The 17325-nt window shown below is 43.4% G+C and overlaps 1 protein-coding gene across 1 annotated transcript in view; it reads left to right on the top strand.

Annotated features, from left to right (window-relative positions):
• Positions 1-5807, top strand: part of fam189a1 (family with sequence similarity 189 member A1) — a gene marked incomplete at both ends in the record, with an annotated part of 86614 nt that extends 80807 nt beyond the window's left edge. Inside the window, 6 exons of the mRNA XM_080528715.1 lie at positions 369-504; positions 2142-2220; positions 2375-3052; positions 3561-3632; positions 5121-5440; positions 5598-5807. Coding sequence (XP_080384841.1) covers positions 369-504; positions 2142-2220; positions 2375-3052; positions 3561-3632; positions 5121-5440; positions 5598-5807 — 1495 coding nt within the window. The remainder of the gene's footprint in view (positions 1-368; positions 505-2141; positions 2221-2374; positions 3053-3560; positions 3633-5120; positions 5441-5597) is intronic.
• Positions 5808-17325: the final 11518 nt, after the last annotated feature.

Raw genomic sequence — 17325 nt, 5'->3', positions numbered from 1 at the left:
AAGTAAAGGATGGATGACCTCTGTTCAGTTCTGATTGGTGGTCAAATTATTTGTTTGTTGTTGTGGGTATCTCTGCCTGTGAACATGTGTCTGTCATATATGGTATTACAAATCCTCTTCACCTATGGAATGGATTTGTGTGTTTTAGAGGATGAAGGTATTTCTATTCTGCCACCCTACAGAATTATATTCTGCTTATGTTCTACTGAGAATGTAGTGAAGACAGTGTACTTGAATGGATGTTCAGAGCGAAGATGGCCCTGCATGTGAACTATAGAACCCCATGTTGTTGTTGCAAGGTTTTTAAAAATATATAATGTATTATTATATAACTTTAATAGTAACTCCTTCCTGTTTCTCTCACCCAGAAGTCTACATCTAGACTTTCCACACTCCCCCTTCAGTGCGATATATGGTGTGCCCATCAACAGCCCAGGGACACTGTATCCCTCTGAGTTGCCCCCTCCGTACGAGTCTGTGGTGGGACACACTCCTGCTAGTCAGGTGAGTACTCTACCACTCTAGCTCAGTGTCCTATGCAATCAAACCTCTTTCTGAGTCGGAGAAAAGATCTGGACCTCTCCCACTATTGAACTCTGTACTATGATGATCGATTTGGACCTCTGTCACTATCAAATACTGTACTGTGGTGACTGCCCTGTGTACATGTTTACTACAAAGACAAATAGAGACACAAATAGGAAAAGAGGGAGAGGGAGAGGAGACGCAATACACAACAAGCTGGTTAGAGAATGTTTATTTCAATTTAGATAGAAGATGAGTGTTAGCCGGGGTTTGGGTTAAATTCAGAATTCTGGAATTGGCTCCAATACACTGGTAAAGTGGAGAGTCAAAACACATGTGTATTGCTGTAACATTGACATGTTTTTTTTAACATTGAATGGTTATTTGGTTAATTGGCATTTCACTGCCAAACTTGCTCCCACCATTATGACAATTAACACTGTCAAATGTCAATACAATTACAGAAGAGGAGTGGGATTCTTTCTAAAAGAATAGAGTAATTGTTATCATTAAGAGGTTATATTAATATATTCATAAAGGATCATATAATATTCTGAAGAGTTCATACCAAAGAGTCTCATCTAAGAATCTATTCACAAAGGTGCTAATTTGGATCAGCCTGGAAATATCTCTGTCAGAGTCACCAGCGACACATTGAAACATTCTGCCTACAGAAAGCCTGTGCTAACTGACAGAAAGCCTTTACTAACTGACAGAAAGCCTTTACTAACTGGCATACTTTTGAACAGAAACCCAAATCTTTTAATCAAACATACGTATGTAAACATAACTTGCTTAATTCTTGCACCCTTTCTATAATCTGTTATGTATTTATTTAATGTGATGCTGTGTTTTTGTCTTTATGTATTGATGATGACATTTTCATTTTATCTGTTTAAACCTGACCAGGGACTACAGATTAAATTAAAGCACTGACACATTACCTTTGATGTGTAAACTGAAATGTAGATGTATTGCTAAAATAACCGGAATATTGAAAAATTGCTCAAATAAATCATTTTTATAATCATTTTTCAATTAGATAAATATATTCATTTATAATCACTGTTATTATAGTGGAAGACAGGCAATTGTGAAAATGATATGTCATTCTACACTCTACAGTATCTCTATTAGTGTTCCAACGCTCCACCCTTGTTCCTGATGCGTGCACTTGTGCTTGGGTGTAAGAGCCCTGCCTACGCCATTCCATTGGTTTTAAATCCATGAAGGGAATGCACACTTCAGGGAAAAGGTTCCAAAAATTGGGAGGTTTCTCCTGATGCTGAGATATTGATGCAGTCTTGAGGGTAATGTGTTCTTTGAGAGCCCTCTACAGGCCAGACTGTGGTACTGAGGATTTGGTTTCCAGATGTTCTAGGCAGGAGCCGAGGTCTCAAACAGATGTTCTCTAAAGGGAGTCACCTCCTCTCCCTCCTGTTCCTCGTCTTTAACAAGGGTGAAAACATTAGAAGGATTATTCTGTTGCCTCGTTTACTGACAGGTCCCACTGGCAGTGTGTGTTAGTTAGTTTGTCATCCTTGAAACTACTACTACACTAACTGTGTGTGTGTGTGTGTGTGTGTGTGTGTGTGTCTATCCATTAATCTTTGCAGTTCACTACCAGCCTTGATCAGCAGGCTACTGAGTCCAGTCTCTGTGAAAGGAACACCACCGCTGGCCTCAGTACTCAGGGTAAGGGAGAGCTACTGACAGGTCTGTCAACAGGCTCCTCCTCCGCACTGTTCACACTGAGTGAACATGTTTATCTCGCCTGGAGGAATATGCCATATTTACTGTTTAGGCCTGTTTTATGCAGCTGATGCTCTGTTGTTTCTTGTCCATGTAGCCTCGGTGGACAGTGCTTCTCTGATGGTGTCCGAGGTGGCAGACATACCAGACCACAGCTGCTCCTCAGAGGACCTCTGTTCCCTGGAGGTGCAGGGCTCTGACTCCTCCCCCTATGGCACCCAGCGCACTGCCCCCACTGACGGGAGCTGCACCAGTCTGGAGCTCAGCGCCCGCTGCTCCCTCCCCCAACACGGGCCTGCTCGCCCCGACGACGGTGGCTACAGCGAATCCTCGCACACGCAGGACTCCATGCCCCGCTCGCCAGACTGGTCCTCAGAGAACATCAGCACACAGGAGCACGAGGCAGCCACATACACACACCTCAGAGAAAGAGCCAGTAGGAAGCTTATTCTCCCTGTCCCTCCTCCTCCTCCTGCCCCGCCCTGTGCCTCTACCTCTGCAACCTCAGCCTCCGTAGGGGCAGCCACGGCCCACAGCCCCCCTGCTTTGCCCCCTCCATCCCCCCCCGCCCGGCCTCGTGGCCCTCGGCTGTGCTTCAGCGTTTGGTCCGCATCCTCCTCCTCTTCCCCGGTCTCGCAGCCCCCCTCTACCTCAGCGCGCAGCAGCTCCTCTCCCGCTGAGAGACCGCGCATGCTCCGGTCCAGGAGGTACCGCAAGCTGGCTCACATCGTACGCTCCACCAGCGACCCCATCTCCTGTAACTCCATATCAGGAAGTGCGTGAGTTGCCCTTGAGTGGGCACTACTCCTCATGTGCTGCATAGACATGTTGTGTAGAAATGATGCTTGATAATATAGCTACAGTATGCTAACACTGGACAGCAGATTTATAATTGTGTGGTCAGAAGTAAATGTATTCAATCATAAGGCTAGAGCCAAAGCGTTAAGGGTACAGCAGGAGACAAATGAGTAGGAAGTTATGAATATCTGTGTGGTCTAATGCTATAGCAGTAATGTTATAGCCTACTGGCCGTCTCAACACACTCACAAAACAGTGTGACTCGGAAGTCCAAAAACCCAAGGGTTATAGCCAAAGTAAGCTACAGCTCTGGCTTGCAGTGGCTATCTTTGAACAGGGATGTAGAGAAAATGCAGAGCAACCTACATTTTCTCTCAGAATGATGGCTATAATACTCTTTACTAGGGTCATAGCAATGATCAATTTTGTCAAGTTTGTCTCAATCGCAAATCTTTGCTAACCAAGATTCACATCTCCCCCTGCAGGTGACAGTTGTGGATGCGCCTCTACAAGCAACCCACCACCTGAAGATTCCCCTCAGACATCTCCAGAGCAAGGTAATGGTAATGGTAATCTCAATTGGTTAAAAATGTGGTTAAAGGTCCAGTATGTAATTTTGAACTTTGAAACAACTTAAAGGTCCCATATTATTCAACAATTTAATATAGGTCTCTGGGGTCCCAAAAACATGTCTTTTCAGGTTTTTTTGCTGAGAATACCACTCAGATTTGAATCTAAAGGCATTCTATCATGCCTCTATACGCCTCTTTTTCAATCCTGTTCTCGACAGGCTGTTTCTGTGTCTGTAGCTTTAAGCAAATGAGCTGATGCTCCCCACACCCTACTCTGTAACCGGTTGTGGCTTTTTGTCCTTTACAAATCATTTATTCAATCAATTATTGAAGAAGAAACTAATTTACCTCGTCTGCAGTTTTGTCACGAACAGTTGGTATTGATTCTCTCTGATTCCTCTTTCAGGAAAAGTTTTGTGGCCAGTCCTGCTTTGTACTGACCCAGGTTGGTAAAGCAGTCAGACACAGTGGTTATGATAATGATATGAGATCATTAAGGAATGAGATGTTAAATACATTTCAGTGAAGAGTGCTGTTTTGCTACAAACAAATCGCTTTCTAAAATCTGGTGACGAGGTCGAGCACTGGCTTTGTTTACAAGGATATGGAAACGTTTGCCACTATTAGAAAACATAGCAAATGTAAAGTAGATTTTCAAATTTCCAATGTGGCCAGAGATGGCAGGAATGCACAAAACTCCATGCTGCACCTTTAAGTAAGTAAGTAAGTAGCCTTGATAACCGATGGTTCTTGAGCCTAATGGCCCTTAGGGGGCAGGAGCCTATCTCCTGTTTCCGTAGCGTGAGGCGGCTTGATGTACAAGTGCACCCCCTGGACATGACACTGGAATGTCGCAGGGTCTTACCCCCAATCCATCCCTTAATGCTGAGTGCCAAGCAGGGAGGCATCGGGTACCATTTTTATAGTCTTTGGTATGACTCGGCCGGGGATCGAACTCACAACCTCCCAATCTCGGACACTCTAACCGCAAGGCCACTGAGGTGGTTATGATGATGCTGATGCTGCACATTTAATGTTAGTTTAAGGTAGACTCGGGGATATGACAACTCAAGCAACTCAAAAAGAGAAAAAGAAGAGGTCCAAAAACAGAGATACAACAGGTTAGAATATAGATCATGTTGCAACAGAGCGAAAACAGAATGAAAAGGGAGGAATAGATTACACACTAGAGTTGAATGCGTTTGGCGCATGTGCTCTGCCACCTTATAGTTCACTACAATATCGTTGACGAAAACTGTTTTCACAGACGTGTTGTCATATCCCTGACTCTACCTTTAAGGTTAGGTTTAGGGTAACTCTATCTCCAAACAGTCTTCTCAACTTGTTCAACTTGTTTCCATTCTTTAACACTTACCGTGCACCTATTAAATTTGATTTCAGAGTGAACTATCCCTGTACATGTAGAGCTAGTGAACTTAGTTTGTTGTGGGTTTGTGTTCTCAGTGGGTTCAGAACCAACAGAGTTGGCAGCGTCCCTTAATGATGGAGCAAAACCTAGCAACCACACTGGCAAGAAGCCGAAGGACGGAAGAAAAGTGGACATCCACCTCAAAACCCGAGCCCTGCACTCAGTTTCCAATGAACGGCCACACTCCCTGGCTGACCTCAAGACTTATAAAGACACCAAAATACTTGTGGCCAAGTTCCTGGAGCACTCCAGCTGCAGTCTACCTCCAGAGGTCCAGCAGGTTGTCAACAGCATCAAGTATGTCATCAAGTCTGATGAGAGACATATGGAGGAAGCTATATACAGTGCCAATGTCATAGATCAGGTATGTGTATAGACTGCTGTGTGTAGTGATGATAATAAAGAAACTGGTTTGATAACAAGACTAAATTCTAACTAATAAATTGTAGTTCAGTGACACAAATATTTGTGTGTGTGTGTGTGTGTGTGTGTGTGTGTGTGTGTGTGTGTGTGTTGTGCAGGTGATGACACAGTCCCAACGCATCATTGGCAGCCCAAGGAAGCGTGCCTATGAAGACCTGCACCTACAAAGCTGTGGGGCCTTGAGTTCTCTGTCCTCATCATTGTGCCGTCCGCCTCAAACATCTGGGCCACCAAAACCCCCTACCCCCCTGGACTCCTCACCCTCTGAATACCCTCAAAGCCTTGTGTGTAGAGAGACCATCCTCTGACCACCCCGCCATCAAAGACTTTCCCTTTATCTCATAGTGCCCTGTGAGACCGTGCCAAGACTTCAGCAGAAACGGTAGCATTCACAGACTTAGCAAGTAATGGCTGGAGCAGCTTTCCTCTTTCATATCAAAAACACCAGAATGTTCTCCTTCGGGAGATTAAAAAAAAATATATAAAAAAAAATAAACGGAAATCTGTAAAACACACTGGCGGTCAATGAGAGGATACCGTGATATGCCGTAACCAGTGCTCAACTTTATATAAAAAATAAAAAATAAAAGATAAAAAATACTTGCATTAAACTGTGAACTGGACAGACTGAAGACTTTGTGAAATGTAACTGATTAGCTGGATATTTTGTGACAACACAGGACAGAGAACTTTACAAATGTTGATTATTTAACTTACCTCAGTGTGTTACAATTATTATCAGTGTTACAATAAAATATTAGTTTCTATGTTTCCTTTCTGTGTTGTTTCTTATGGGCAGTGGCTATGGCCTATTATAGGCCTATCTCTTTCCAATGCTCTAGCCAAGATAAGCGTATATTCTTGTTAGGTTGGAATTTGGAGTGAAATATGCCTTTATTAACATTATGCATTCATTGTTTCAGTCATGATAATACATTTAGGTATTAGAAGGCTCTCCATTTATGTTTAAATTCCTCAATAGCTAGCTTACCTTACAACTGCTCACCGAGCCTACCGCCTCCGATATCTTTATTCAAATAGCCTGCTTATTTGTCGGCCCAGAACGATTTGGACCCAAAAAGTGTTGAATGATAGGCTACCTTGTAACTTATCTTACTTATCTTATGATATATATCGTATCATATATTTTATGATAGTATTTATTTTTATTTATTTTTTTAGATAACACTTGGACCTCATTAATATACAGTATGTTGGCAAGTAGTTAGGGTTAGTTAGAGCCACAGAAAGTTCATGTCATAATTTGGGGTTGTGAGTTGAAAAAGGAACCCCTGTATTAACTACATTCAGTGCTTTTTCTAAGCCTCTGGTTGGGCACTGCCTTCTCCACCACTTCCAAGTCTCCGGTCTTGTCCAGAGCATCCTGTCGGAGCTGGATTATTAATGATGAACATTAAAGGTTCTGGTCACGGCCTCTAGACAGCCATTGTGCACAGAGGCATGGAGAGTTACCTGTGAGTAAGTATTTGGTGGGGCTTCAGCTCACACACCTTACCAGTACCCCTGGACCACGCCTGGTCACTGTGGTAAGAACCATCTGAAATGCTCTGTTTGATTTTGTTCAATGCTGATCCATTATATTTGATCTGTGATATGTTATTAATTGTATATATATGTTACGGTACATGTGGGAAAACTAGGGTTAGGGTTAGGGTTAGGCTAGGGTGACTTGGTACATGCTGAGATTGCTGACATATCTAACCCTAAACCTAACCCTAACCCTAGTTTTCCCACATGTACCGTAATCCCACATGTACCATAACATATATACTAATACATACTACATTTTGAATTGTATAGATAGAGGCTGGGGGTGGTGGGTGAGACGACCACACAAAGCATACTCTCATAGCTAATACATTCATCACACTGTTGATGCTACAGAGGAGCGTAAAGCTTGGCTACTGTTAAGTCTCTTGAACATGTGATGGTGTGATAGCATATAATCATAGTGATAATCATTATTCACATTGTATATTTTGGTGTGCTTAGTTACAGGATGTTTTAAATGTTTAGACCTATTTATTCTGTTCACAGTCCATTGAGGACACCAATGACAATTCCATGTCGGTGAACGTCTTTGTTGAGGCCTTATCGACCATCAGATTGAGCCAGAGATGGCTCGCTTCAATGACCAGACATCTGAGGACATCAAGGTGAAGAACTCCACCACCAGGTCTTATGAACAATAGCTTCTGCTGACTGGACACAGCAGGCAGTCACTGAGAGGATGCTCAAATTGACCAGGAGAATCAGATGGATTAGCAGTAGTAAGGATTTAAAGGAGGAGGAGTAGGAGGAGGAGGAGGAGGAGGAGAAGAAGAAGAAGGAGGAGAAGAAGAAGAAGGAGGAGGAGGAGGAGAAAAAGAAGAAGAAGAAGAAGAAGGAGGAGGAGGAGGAGGAGAAGAAGAAGAAAAGAAGCCTCCCAAAAAGGAGTGAGATGAGCCCCTCAGAATAACATTTCCTGCTTTTCAATCATTTTGCAGTTCTAAACCACATTTTTTGCAAAACACTGCCACACAATTCTCTACATTTGGCACAATCTTCATTGATACAATCTCTTGTGTTCACATGGAAAACACAAGATACCATTCAGAATGCTAAACTCAAACCACCAATCACACAGTCACACTTCTCATATGGGCAAACACCTATTGCTTTTCAATTAGCAATCATAGCTTTAGCAATAAAAGGGCCAACGGTGAGCTCTCCTGTGTTGGAGAACAATGGATGCCAACTTTGCAGAGAGAGGTAGAGCGAGAGGAGTGAGAGGAGGAGGAGGAGGACGAGGACGAGCAAGAGGACAACCAAGACTACGACCTAGGAGAGCAATTGCCTCTGATGAGATTCGGGCCACTTTGGTTGACCCTGTTGATGAAGTGGGATTCAATCTCGCAAAAAGGACGGCAACGGGGAAGGAACATCATCGGCCAGCGTGACATTGTGGAGATTCCTGGACAGGGAGGGGGGAACATCACCATGTGATGCGGCTATAAATCACCAAGGTGTCCTCCATCACCATTCAACCCTTGGCCCCTATAATAGTGCCCAATCTCATCACTTTCCTGGACACACTACACAATATCCTCACCCCAGCTCTGCCCTGGTCCGCAACTGGTTCTTGGACCACCCACGGTTTTCCGTTCTTCATCTGGCCCCCTATTCTTTTTTTTTAAAGTTATTTTTTCTGAGTGGGGCAGTCCCACTCATATTCATCATTTTTATTGACAGTTACAGTGAAGAATTAGACAGGAAGGATGGGTGAGAGAGAGAGGAGGGATGACATGCAGGATATGTCCCCAGCCAGAATCGAACCGGGGACCCTGCGGTTACATGGTCAGTGCTTAACCCGCTACGCCACCTAAGCGCCCCCTGGCCCCATATTCTCCATATTTCTCAACCCTATTGCGGAGTTGCATGATGATATAGCTGCTGAAGCAGGGCAGGATTCGTCATGCCAGGCGATACTTTCCCCGCTGCTTGGCCAGGGAGAACATTGCCTGTGATGTCGATGAGGTCCTGTGATGAGGTCCTGTGGCCAGACAGAAATGAAAGGCATCTCAGCTGTATTTGCTGAGATGTGTACAGTATTTCAGAATAAAACATTCTATTCTTGTATTTGTGTGTTTTATATTTTAGTATGAAAACATAACAGTTTATAACAGGCTACTGTATGTATGAAGAAAAAGAAAATTTTCTGAAAATGCAAAAGGCCTACACTGATAATCTTATCATAGTAACGTTTTCCGCTCATCATAATGTTTTCATCAGTGTTCAATAGGTTCTTAGAAGTGTCTATTCATTTGACGGTGTGTGTGTGTGTGTGTGTGTGTGTGTGTGTGTGTGTGTGTGTGTGTGTGTGTGTGTGTGTGTGTGTGTGTGTGTGTGTCATTTCATGACAAAAGACATAGGCTAACATTATATTGAATTCAGTGTTTGCATTTGCAAGAGATTTGTGAAAGTTTAGGGTGTTGTGTGTGAGTTTTTGGATTTGTGTATAGAGTTATGAGAAAATTAGTCATGCTTTCAGAACATTTGTGGAAGCAATTGAGAAAAACTGTAGATGAACAAATATAGATTTTGTTTATCAACATTGGGAATTTGTAGATTTTTTAATTGTTAAGAGAGGATTGTTTTTATTATCCAGAATACCTAATGTAATACTTAACGTAAAATATTTTGAGATAAGATAATTTAGATAAGTTAATCATTTCAGATGTGTTGAGCGTCCTTATCATCATTCAGATAAATCACATTATGTGTCTGGATCAAGCTTTGCCTAAAGCTTTGCCTATCGGCTCGGATCTATGTGCAGCGGATGTGCAAGCTCCATTTACATTTTACTTATTTTTTTATTTATTTTTACATTTTTTGGCATTTAGCAGACACCTTATTCCAAAGCGACTTACAATCAATACATTTGACTAAGCAAGTGAATCATCAATCCACCAGTCGTAGCAGGAAGAATAATCCAGCTCAGGCCCATTGATAGAAGGAAAAACCTTCTTCTAAACCTAGGTTTTTTATTTTATTTTTTTTATTGGAGAAACAGAGAAACAGTACAAGGGGGTCAATAGAAGTTTTTAGGGGACACAGTAGAGGGGAAAAGCGGGTGTCTTCAGGAGACGCAGTGCTGGGGTGCAGTAGATGTCTCAGGAGGAGCAGTTAAGGTGTAACCTGAAGAGATGGGTCTTCAGTCTACGACGGAAGATGGGTAGTGACTCTGCAGTTCTGACAGCCGTGGGAAGCTCATTCCACCAGCGGGGAGCCAGTGTTGTGAAGAGACGTGATCGGGCAGCATGACTGCCGTGTTGGTGTAGAGGTGGTGGAGCCAGTCGGCCAGCCGAGGTGGAGGAGCGGAGTGAATGGGCTGGAGTTGGGGGGTGACCATTTCCTTCAGGTAGGCAGGGGCTGTCCCTTTAGCTGCCTGGTATGCAAGCACCAGGGTCTTGAAACTGATGCGAGCTGCTATCGGGAGCTAGTGCAGGGTGCAAAGGAGAGGGGTGACATGAGAGAATTTGGGGAGGTTGAACACCAGTCGGGCAGCAGTGTTCTGGATGAACTGCAGAGGTCTGATGGCGGAGGCGGGTCCAGTTGGAACATCCAGATGTCTACCAGAGACTTGGAGAGGGATTCCATGTGGTCAGATGAAGTGATTGCTTATGGGCTGGCCTGTCTGTAGATCTCGTTATCTGATGAGAAGTATGAAAACCTGTGGTGGCCTCACAAGAGGGCGAGGGATGACAGAGCAGCAACGTTTGACATGGCTGCTCTCCATGCCAGCTTGTGCTGAAGTCAACAATGCCATGCAAGAGCTGACAGGGGTGAACCACAACACTGGGGAGCAGAACAAGGACATGACAGATGCAAGACAAGCATGTGACATGAAGGATACACTGACAGTTCTGAACTATCTCCAAGAGAGAAACCCCTTCTGCTCCGATACAAGCTTGCGCAGTGTCTCAACTGGGGTCCATGCGCACCCTTCTGTGAATGTTGAAAAGGCAAAGACCATCGGAAACACCATCTTGGCCAGCATGGAGGGACAGACTACTGCTGAGTACACATTCAAGAAGAAGGAGCAGGCAATCACCATGAGTATGAAGTCCTCAGTCAAGATTGATGGTGAAGCAGTGCAGGTGGATCCTCAACTTTTCCAGTGACTCATAATTGCTGCTAAAGCTTCACAAGACCTGGCATCAGTGTTCAGGTATGAGACCTGGCAGTGTTCAGGTATGAGACCTGGCACCAGTGTTCAGGTATGAGCTGTGTAGTTATCCTCCAGCTCTGTTTGACACCTCCCGGCTGCTTCGACAGCCACAGAAGCCAGTGCTAGCAGATGCCATTTGGGAGCTCCTCACACCTGACCTTCCGGGAAACACAGACACATCCACAAAAGACATGACACACCGCAGGCGAGCAGGTGGGAGGACTGGAGCAGCCGTACCCTTGGATGAAGACATGCTAGTTGGGGGCCTTAGGGCTATATGAGGCTATGTTCGTGCAAATTTGTGCAAAAGCACCAAATTTGGCCCAGATGTAGCTCAGAGTATGCTCTAATGATTTAGCCAGGGCGCCCGAGCCAGCGACCACTGGGGTCGCCATGGCGGCCAAATCAATATGGCCGCCCTCCGAAAAAGGTTTTGGCTATAACTTTTGAACCAAATTAGCTTCAAATAAAAACTTGGTGTCTTATTTATGTTTCTTGGCCATTAGAAACACATTGGAATGCTTATATTTATAATTGGGTGTGTCTGGACCCCTAATTTGCATATTTCCAAGATGGCGGCTCCCCGAAAATGAGTTTTACCATAACTACATTTTAAATCCAATATTGACCCATTTTGAATGTTGGGGAGCATGTGGGAGGGCCAGACCTCGTGAACTTAGACAGTTACAATTTGAATTTGAATTTTAAAAAGCTGTTTACAGTACAACTACAATTTTCTTCCTCACGTAAGTTATAATTCATCATTCATCATCAGTCATTTTCATAATCTTACAATAATTCCAGGATCCAGCTCTCTGCACCTCACAACATTAGCTAGCTAGTTAGTTGGCTAGCTAACGCCCAGGCTCCACTATGGCCATCGAGCGTTGCGTCTGCGCTGCGTTGCGTCCGGAATTGCTGTCAGCCAGGGAACGTTGCTTTTGTAATCAATGAAAGGTGCTCCACTGCCTACGTTGCGTCCGCGTTGCGTTGTGGCCGATGGCTGTGTCCAAAGTAAAACTTCTGCAAAGTTTGATTTCTGATGGCGAACGCGAATGTATATTTACTATTGTATATTGGATGTTGGTTATAATTGTATATTGTTTGTTTTAAACATATCATTTGCCAGATATATTCAGGTAATTACACGTATAGCAAGTGTATACAGCTGTTGTATTATCGTGTCTGTCTGGTGTGACAGTAAAGGTTTAATATCTCATTTAGCTCAGTTCTTTAATTGATTAATAATTGTCGGGATGGCCGAGAGATCTAAGGCGCCAGTCTCAAGAGTGGCTAACTTGAGACTGGAGGCGTGGGTTCGAACCCCACTTCTGACAACGTTTTTGTGGTTCAAATGGTAGACTACTAGAGCATAGTGTTAGTGTTCATCTAGGTTACGTGTCCTTTTTAGTTCATGTAGGAGCTGAAGTATAAAAGTATACTATTATTCTCTCATAGCAATTCGAGAATTAAAATAAACAGTGATCGGTGAAAACTGTCTGAAAGCAATGCGTTTGCCAGACTTTTTCTAGTCTTCGGAGACTAGTTCGTTTGCTGAAGTACTGAAAGTCGGAACAGCGCCACAAAACCAGCCAGTGGCCGAGGATATAATACACTATAGTATGATACTAAGGTCTGCCATAATTATGTAGCGAGTTGTAATGCGTTATTTACTCACTGTATTAGGGAGCGTTTACTAGGCCACACAGGTGTTAGCTTGTTAACTAGCTAGCTTTATTAGAAGCTTGTTTGTTTTTGTTAGCTGACTTAGCATGGTTTTGTTTGTTGTGTTGTTCACAAGTTATTGTGTGTGTGTGTGTGTGTGTGTGTGTGTTTACTACACTAGCCAAACAAGTGTTAGCTTATTAGCTAGCAGAGCTGCCAAGTCTCACGCAATCACCGTGAGACTCACGCATTTCAACCAGTTCTCACGCTCTCACGCCGCATCTCTATTTCTCACGGCGAGAAATAACAATTTGTTTTACGGGACTTGAGTTTCGTGGCATCTTTCTGCACGCGCGTTAACTTGAGTCTGCAATCGAAGCGGCAGGCGAGCGCTGCTGGAAGAACCTGTGTTCACGCGAGCTGCAAGAACGTAGCAAGCAGTGTTGCCAGATTGGGCTACTTTTGGTCACACTGGACGGGTGGATTCGGCAGCTTTTAGACCGGTTGGGCTGGACATTGTCAATTCCATCTGGCAACCGTGGTAGCAAAATATGTGCATACATTACAACATCGTATCTGGTAGCCTACTGGACTGGGTTGCACCAATTTGGCGTAAGTCATTACTAAATGCAGGCATGCAGTAGTTATTAAACCCCTAGTTGTTACTAGCTAGTTTCAAACTAGTTGTTTACTAATTTCGGTTGCACCACGCCAATCTTTTGCCAATCTTAGCTAGTAAATACTCCGTTTTGGTAACTGTTTTTTGTTTCTCTACTGTAACATAACCAGGTACATTAATAATAATTGTGAAAGGAGCATAGTCTACTACTTGCTACTGAGATGCTAACCCGACGGATTGTCCGGTTGACGCGCCGTGCGTCCTAAATTTGATGTGTTGCTGTTGGTTATATAAGATCCGTAGTCGTTGGTTTGCTGCATAATAAAAATTTATTGTGTTACTATGTGCCATCAATGGCTTAATCACTGGTACAAACAATAACAAACTTAGCGCCCTTGCGGTCAAACCTATTTGCCCTTCCGTGGTCAACACCTGACGACAACAACAACAACAACAACAACAACAACAACAACAACAAATGTGCTACCTGATATACACCTGCCTCAGGTATTGTGACAGCGCCACCCCATTTAAACATCTTTAAATGATTTACAATTGTCGGGATGGCCGAGAGGTCTAAGGCGCCAGTCTCAAGAGTTCAATTGCCCTACTTGAGACTGGAGGCGTGGGTTCGAACCCCACTTCTGACTACGTTTTTGTGGTTCAAATGGTAGACTACTAGAGCATAGTGTTAGTGTTCATCTAGGTTACGTGTCCTTTTTAGTTAATGTAGGAGCTGAAGTATAAAAGTATACTATTATTCTCTCATAGCAATTCGAGAATTAAAATAAACAGTGATCGGTGAAAACTGTCTGAAAGCAATGCGTTTGCCAGACTTCTTCTAGTCTTCGGAGACTAGTTCGTTTGCTGAAGTACTGAAAGTCGGAACAGCGCCACAAAACCAGCCAGTGGCCGAGGATATAATACACTATAGTATGATACTAAGGTCTGCCATATGTAGCGAGTTGTAATGCGTTATTTACTCACTGTATTAGGGAGTGTTTACTAGGCCACACAGGTGTTAGCTTGTTAACTAGCTAGCTTTATTAGAAGCTTGTTTGTTTTTGTTAGCTGACTTAGCGTGGTTTTGTTTGTTGTGTTGTTCACAAGTTATTGTGTGTGTCTGTGTGTGTGTGTGTGTGTGTTTACTACACTAGCCAAACAAGTGTTAGCTTATTAGCTAGCAGAGCTGCCAAGTCTCACGCAATCACCGTGAGACTCACGCATTTCAACCAGTTCTCACGCTCTCACGCCGCATCTCTATTTCTCACGGCGAGAAATAACAATTTGTTTTACGGGACTTGAGTTTCGTGGCATCTTTCTGCACGCGCGTTAACTTGAGTCTGCAATCGAAGCGGCAGGCGAGCGCTGCTGGAAGAACCTGTGTTCACGCGAGCTGCAAGAACGTAGCAAGCAGTGTTGCCAGATTTTACTCTTTTTTTTAAACTTTTGGTCACACTGGACGGGTGGATTCGGCAGCTTTTAGACTGGTTGGGCTGGACATTGTCAATTCCATCTGGCAACCGTGGTAGCAAAATATGTGCATACATTACAACATCGTATCTGGTAGGCTACTGGACTGGGTTGCACCAATTTGGCGTAAGTCATTACTAAATGCAGGCATGCAGTAGTTACTAAACCCCTAGTTGTTACTAGCTAGTTTCAAACTAGTTGTTTACTAATTTCGGTTGCACCACGCCAATCTTTTGCCAATCTTAGCTAGTAAATACTCCGTTTTGGTAACTGTTTTTTGTTTCTCTACTGTAACATAACCAGGTACATTAATAATAATTGTGAAAGGAGCATAGTCTACTACTTGCTACTGAGATGCTAACCCGACGGATTCCGTGCGTCCTAAATTTGATGTGTTGCTGTTGGTTATATAAGATCCGTAGTCGTTGGTTTGCTGCATAATAAAAATTTATTGTGTTACTATGTGCCATCAATGGCTTAATCACTGGTACAAACAATAACAAATGTAGCGCCCTTGCGGTCAAACCTATTTGCCCTTCCGTGGTCAACACCTGACGACAACAACAACAACAACAACAACAACAACAACAACAACAACAACAAATGTGCTACCTGATATACACCTGCCTCAGGTATTGTGACAGCGCCACCCATTTAAAAATCTTTAAATGATTTACAATTGTCGGGATGGCCGAGAGGTCTAAGGCGCCAGTCTCAAGAGTTGAATTGGCTGACTGGAGGCGTGGGTTCGAACCCCACTTCTGACTACGTTTTTGTGGTTCAAATGGTAGACTACCAGAGCATAGTGTTAGTGTTCATCTAGGTTACGTGTCCTTTTCAGTTAATGTAGGAGCTGAAGTATAAAAGTATACTATTATTCTCTCATAGCAATTCGAGAATTAAAATAAACAGTGATCGGTGAAAACTGTCTGAAAGCAATGCGTTTGCCAGACTTCTTCTAGTCTTCGGAGACTAGTTCGTTTGCTGAAGTACTGAAAGTCGGAACAGCGCCACAAAACCAGCCAGTGGCCGAGGATATAATACACTATAGTATGATACTAAGGTCTGCCATATGTAGCGAGTTGTAATGCGTTATTTACTCACTGTATTAGGGAGTGTTTACTAGGCCACACAGGTGTTAGCTTGTTAACTAGCTAGCTTTATTAGAAGCTTGTTTGTTTTTGTTAGCTGACTTAGCGTGGTTTTGTTTGTTGTGTTGTTCACAAGTTATTGTGTGTGTGTGTGTGTGTGTGTGTGTGTGTGTGTGTGTGTGTGTGTGTGTGTACTACACTAGCCAAACAAGTGTTAGCTTATTAGCTAGCAGAGCTGCCAAGTCTCACGCAATCACCGTGAGACTCACGCATTTCAACCAGTTCTCACGCTCTCACGCCGCATCTCTATTTCTCACGGCGAGAAATAACAATTTGTTTTACGGGACTTGAGTTTCGTGGCATCTTTCTGCACGCGCGTTAACTTGAGTCTGCAATCGAAGCGGCAGGCGAGCGCTGCTGGAAGAACCTGTGTTCACGCGAGCTGCAAGAACGTAGCAAGCAGTGTTGCCAGATTTTACTCTTTTTTTTAAAACTTTTGGTCACACTGGACGGGTGGATTCGGCAGCTTTTAGACTGGTTGGGCTGGACATTGTCAATTCCATCTGGCAACCGTGGTAGCAAAATATGTGCATACATTACAACATCGTATCTGGTAGGCTACTGGACTGGGTTGCACCAATTTGGCGTAAGTCATTACTAAATGCAGGCATGCAGTAGTTACTAAACCCCTAGTTGTTACTAGCTAGTTTCAAACTAGTTGTTTACTAATTTCGGTTGCACCACGCCAATCTTTTGCCAATCTTAGCTAGTAAATACTCCGTTTTGGTAACTGTTTTTTGTTTCTCTACTGTAACATAACCAGGTACATTAATAATAATTGTGAAAGGAGCATAGTCTACTACTTGCTACTGAGATGCTAACCCGACGGATTCCGTGCGTCCTAAATTTGATGTGTTGCTGTTGGTTATATAAGATCCGTAGTCGTTGGTTTGCTGCATAATAAAAATTTATTGTGTTACTATGTGCCATCAATGGCTTAATCACTGGTACAAACAATAACAAATGTAGCGCCCTTGCGGTCAAACCTATTTGCCCTTCCGTGGTCAACACCTGACGACAACAACAACAACAACAACAACAACAACAACAACAACAACAACAACAACAACAAATGTGCTACCTGATATACACCTGCCTCAGGTATTGTGACAGCGCCACCCATTTAAAAATCTTTAAATGATTTACAATTGTCGGGATGGCCGAGAGGTCTAAGGCGCCAGTCTCAA

The sequence above is a fragment of the Nansenia antarctica genome (genome assembly GCF_963989245.1).
Source record: "Nansenia antarctica genome assembly, chromosome: 4".
Classification (NCBI taxonomy): domain Eukaryota; kingdom Metazoa; phylum Chordata; class Actinopteri; order Argentiniformes; family Microstomatidae; genus Nansenia; species Nansenia antarctica.
Note: the sequence above shows the minus strand (reverse complement) of the source record. Positions and strands in the feature narration are given on the sequence as shown.